General features: G+C 34.9%; 1 protein-coding gene across 2 annotated transcripts in view; it reads right to left on the bottom strand.

Moving 5' to 3' along the window:
- Nucleotides 1–863: 863 nt before the first annotated feature.
- Nucleotides 864–4495, bottom strand: part of LOC111384663 (homeobox protein knotted-1-like 3) — a 20877-nt gene continuing 17245 nt past the window's right edge. For both annotated transcript variants that reach the window (XM_023008979.1, XM_023008980.1), the window contains exons 3-7: nt 2690–2810; nt 1977–2170; nt 1764–1895; nt 1407–1543; nt 864–1334 (exon numbers count right to left, since the gene is read on the bottom strand). In XM_023008979.1, the coding sequence (XP_022864747.1) occupies nt 1331–1334; nt 1407–1543; nt 1764–1895; nt 1977–2170; nt 2690–2810 (588 nt within the window). In that variant the 3' untranslated portion in view covers nt 864–1330. The remainder of the gene's footprint in view (nt 1335–1406; nt 1544–1763; nt 1896–1976; nt 2171–2689; nt 2811–4495) is intronic.

Below are 4495 nucleotides of genomic sequence, written 5' to 3'. Positions count from 1 at the left end.
TTTAAATTCATAAAGTATACTCGTATTAAAGAAAACAATAACGATATAATTAATTGATTACGGTGATTGGATATGCACAATTGTAATTGCTTATTCTATTGTACCATGATTAGACATGCACAATTTGGTGGTTGGATTTCAAAAATTTGCACACAAACAACTGGGTAGAAACAAATTTGCTATGCAAAAATGAAAATTAATTGGCAGAAATTAATATATGAAAATTAATTATGCATGCAAGCTACAATAAAAAAGAAACGTGCATGATTTGAAATTGGTTATATACCTTCAAACTAATTTGTTACAATTTTTAGAAAATCATGTTAACGTGTTATAAATTATAGAGAAATCTGCGTCAATAGACTTCATTGATAATCAAGATCCATATTTATAGGATTCATGAGAGTTACAATTGGAATGAAATAGATATTCTAAACCAGATAAAACTTATCCATATATATCATAATAACACTAAATAATCACCATCTCATTATTTTACAATAAAAATATCATTTTTACACAATAATGACCATCAAATGAGGGCTAAATTACCAATCCAGTACTGGTCTATGTATATTGATCAACAAGAACCACCATCACTAAAATCTTTATCTACCATTTTAAAATTTATTTGATTAAGACCCAAGACATGTTTTTATGTTTTTCGAAATAGTCCTTAAGCTCAGTAAATTTGTCGCTTGAACCCCCCTTATACCACAATACACCAACAAAATTTTACCAAATCCTTACTTCCATATGGAAAATGATTGCAAATTTGTCATCTACAGCTAGTAATGAACATTCATAAACACCTATTCAATAAAATTTAGATGACAAGTGTATTAGTGCATCAGAGGACATCAGAGGACAAAATTATAGCTACTTTATATAAATCCACTACGCTGCTACAAAAACCCGAAATAGCTATATCATTCGTGTAGCACCATGACAAAGATTATTGAACTGTACACCACAGTAATATTCCTTTAGCATACAAAAAGATGGAAACAGCAATAAAAATCGAACGACATCACCAAGACATTGCGAGCAGTTAACCCAATTGTCGTCGTGTATATATAAACTTAACTCCCTAATGAAATAACATCTAATGCTGCGTGTTTTTTTCCTATATCCTTCAACATTGCTTTCATATCAATGCTAACACAGTCTTCGTTAACTAGATAGTTGATTTTTTTCTTACGGAGAGATCTCAATATTGTAGTATGTCACCGGTGTTTAGTAACTGAAGCAGAAGCATGAACATCGGTTGCTCTGGAAGATCGTTTTCTTGATTACACCACTCCTTTACCTGAATCAGTCAATACTGTTTTCACCTGTAGTACTTGATCAAATTAAACTAGTGGAAATCCTTGTAAAAGAATTTAGTACCCATTTCAATATAATACCTTTTGCGTTTTCCTTTGATGGTTGTAGAAGAAGAAGGATTACTGTGCCAGTTTCGCTTCCTTTGATTAATGAACCAGTTGTTTATCTGCTTCAATTGCAATCCCGTTTCCTGTACCAATCTTGCCTTATCTTCTTCCTGGAAGGTGCAAATTAACCACGATGGTTTAATTAAGAGACTCAGGTAAAAGAACTCTCCAATTAAAAAAAAAACTAATGCAGACCAGTTTAAGAACTTCAGCAGAACTAAAATCCCTAAGATAAATGAACTTATACGGTCCTACATCATTTATAGCTAGTATTACCAATTTGGTTAATGTCTACCAAAGAACAAGATAAAGTCAAATTTTGAGACTTACTGTTGGGTATGGCCACTTGGAATGTGATAGCCACCAAGCTTTTAACACTGAGGTTGTATCCCCGGGGAGTTTTCCTGCCCTTCTCTTGCGTAAAATTTCCTCTCTAATGTCCACAATCTTTTCCTTGTAACCCTGTTAGGTGAAGGAAAAAAATGAAAGGATTGGTTGAATGAACATGGATAAATGCATTTTGACAAAAGTCGAGTGCGTAACCTGTTTTAACTCGTGCTTTAGCTCTTGCCTGACACGCTCCATCAATGATCTTTCGCTCTCTGTCGGTACCAGCGGACCAAATCCCATACTATCAGGACCATCAAAACTTGCATCAAACAAGTTTGCATCGCTTTCTACCTGGTCATCATCATCATCCGACATCGTGGCACCTGTCCCATCTCCTGGCGAAACTCCTGTTCAAAGTGGCATCTAATGTTAAACTTCTAGCTTTAAGAGCAACGAGGCCCAAATTACTTTTTCATGGTAAATGAGGAGCTACATGGATTAAATATATTAGATTGACAAGTATATCAATGTGCAAAAGCCTGTACTTATTATTAATATGGGTAAACATGTCACGACATCAAATAAATCACAAGCATAAAAGGGTACTACTGCTGCCCAAGACTCTAGAGTAGTTTGGGATGCAATTAATAATTTATGTGGAAGCAGCACTAAGAAAGAGTAGATACTACAATTAAAAATTCATTTTGACCACCTTTAACATGGACCAATTAGTAATTTTCCATGATCGACATGAGAATACAATCATATTCAACAATATTGCTGGTCAAGGTCTGAAAAGTTATGAAACTCCAATATAGCTGCTTAACAGTACCAATAGAAGCTACTGATTCTGAAAAGTTGGTGTACTAATGGGCAAAGTTTTGAAACAAACCTCTTTGGACAGCCAAAGAAATAGCAAGCCTAACCTGTTAAACTTTGTAATGATTGTTCAATCTCCCAGCAAGCCATAACGGCTTCCATTGCATGAACGCGCACATGCTGCTGTAGTTGCTCTTTGAATGAACATAGAAGCAAGACATAATGTGTCTACATAAGAAAAACAAAAGATAAGCAAATGTTAATTGGAACACAGAAGATGAGAAGCTCAACAACACACTACACATTGATGTAAAATAGGTCTAGGGAAAAGTTAGTCAAGCAATTCAAATTTCATGGAAGACATTAGTAACATTTGTTGTGCAGGTTGGCTCTAACATGCAAGAGTCAAGTTAAACCATTAACAACTATCAATATTCCCTGTACGCTACTTGGGTTGGGGGTGGGATGAGGGCAGAAGGATAAAGAGGTATAAAGAACCACACAGGGGTGTGGGGGGGGGGGGGGTGTTGTGCACATCTAGACATGCATAAAAGTCTTTTCTTTGCACCTACAAAGTGTAAACAATAATAAACTCCACAGAAAATTGTGCATATTCCTTAGTTTACCCTGCCATAATATCACGTAGTTTATCAAGAAACAGTATTCTGCCAGATGAAAGTATAAAATTACAGAAAATTCAAACCCAGAGTCCACACAACTATAGCCAGAATTAGATGGCTTAGTATTGTCCCTTTCAAGTTCTACATAGTTCACTTCAGTTTATCAGGGCATCTGCTGCAATGGCAAAGCAGGCAAGTAAATCCAATTTTGATTGTAAATGATCTCTCGAGAGCCCAACTGCCTGGTTTCCCCGTGAATGGAGCAGTTTATGGAAACTAAAATCTTACCATCTCTAGATACAAACTCTCTACAAACGGAACCATTTAAGAAACACAGAAATTATAGTATATTGAGTAAACTAAAAACTGAATCATCAACTTCTATAGGAACAAAAGCAGAAACCTGAAGGACACAACAGAAACATCTTTACGAAGTCAACTTCCTAAGATAAAACATTTTTGCACCTTCACTTTTCTAGAAAAACTATGCATCTCAACATGTGCCTGGAGCAAAATTACCAAATTACACTATCAATTGAGATGACTGGTAACTGCGAAGATGTGACTATGTCTCATTAGCATAGCATGTTCGTGTCTGATACGTGTCGATGCCGACATCCTCGGAGACTCTACCATAAACATTTTCTACTATTTATCAAAAATATTATATATTTTTAACTCAAACTTATTACTAAATAACAAATAGGTACTCATATTTAAAATATTTTCACAAAAAAAAAAAAGTGTAATACTAAATTTCTACTACATAAATGAAGATCTTTAAAGATTTGAATCAATGTGTTGGTGACGTGTCCGTACTTTTTTGAAAAATCATGTGTCGGCGTATTCGACACGTATCGTGTCGGACACGCGTGCATCATAGTCTGGAAGGATCAACCATGCATGAACTCCATTTTCTCTAGAAAATTCTTATGAGCAAGTTCAAAGTCCACTACAATGGTCTCTCTACCAGATTCTGTCTAAGTCACTCTTCACGTCGTGGGAGTTGGAAAATGTTTTCTTGTGGGAAACTACATAAGAACTTTCATTGATTCATTCAGTAGTTGCTGATCATTAGAATAATCCCCATTTAACTAGAAATTTGTTATCTTTTATGGAGAAGCACCCCACCTTTAACAATCACAATATAATAACAATGACAAGATTTGAGATGTTCATACTTATTTCTTATTCACATTGGAACACAATCGACTTCAGTTAACACCCCATATCGAGAATTATGCCCTTGTGAATAAGAAAATACGTTATTTCCTTATATATCTTTTACAAGGC

Source organism: Olea europaea, unplaced genomic scaffold (genome assembly GCF_002742605.1).
Source record: "Olea europaea var. sylvestris unplaced genomic scaffold, O_europaea_v1 scaffold2968, whole genome shotgun sequence".
In the NCBI taxonomy this organism is placed as follows: Eukaryota; Viridiplantae; Streptophyta; class Magnoliopsida; order Lamiales; family Oleaceae; genus Olea; species Olea europaea.
Note: the sequence above shows the minus strand (reverse complement) of the source record. Positions and strands in the feature narration are given on the sequence as shown.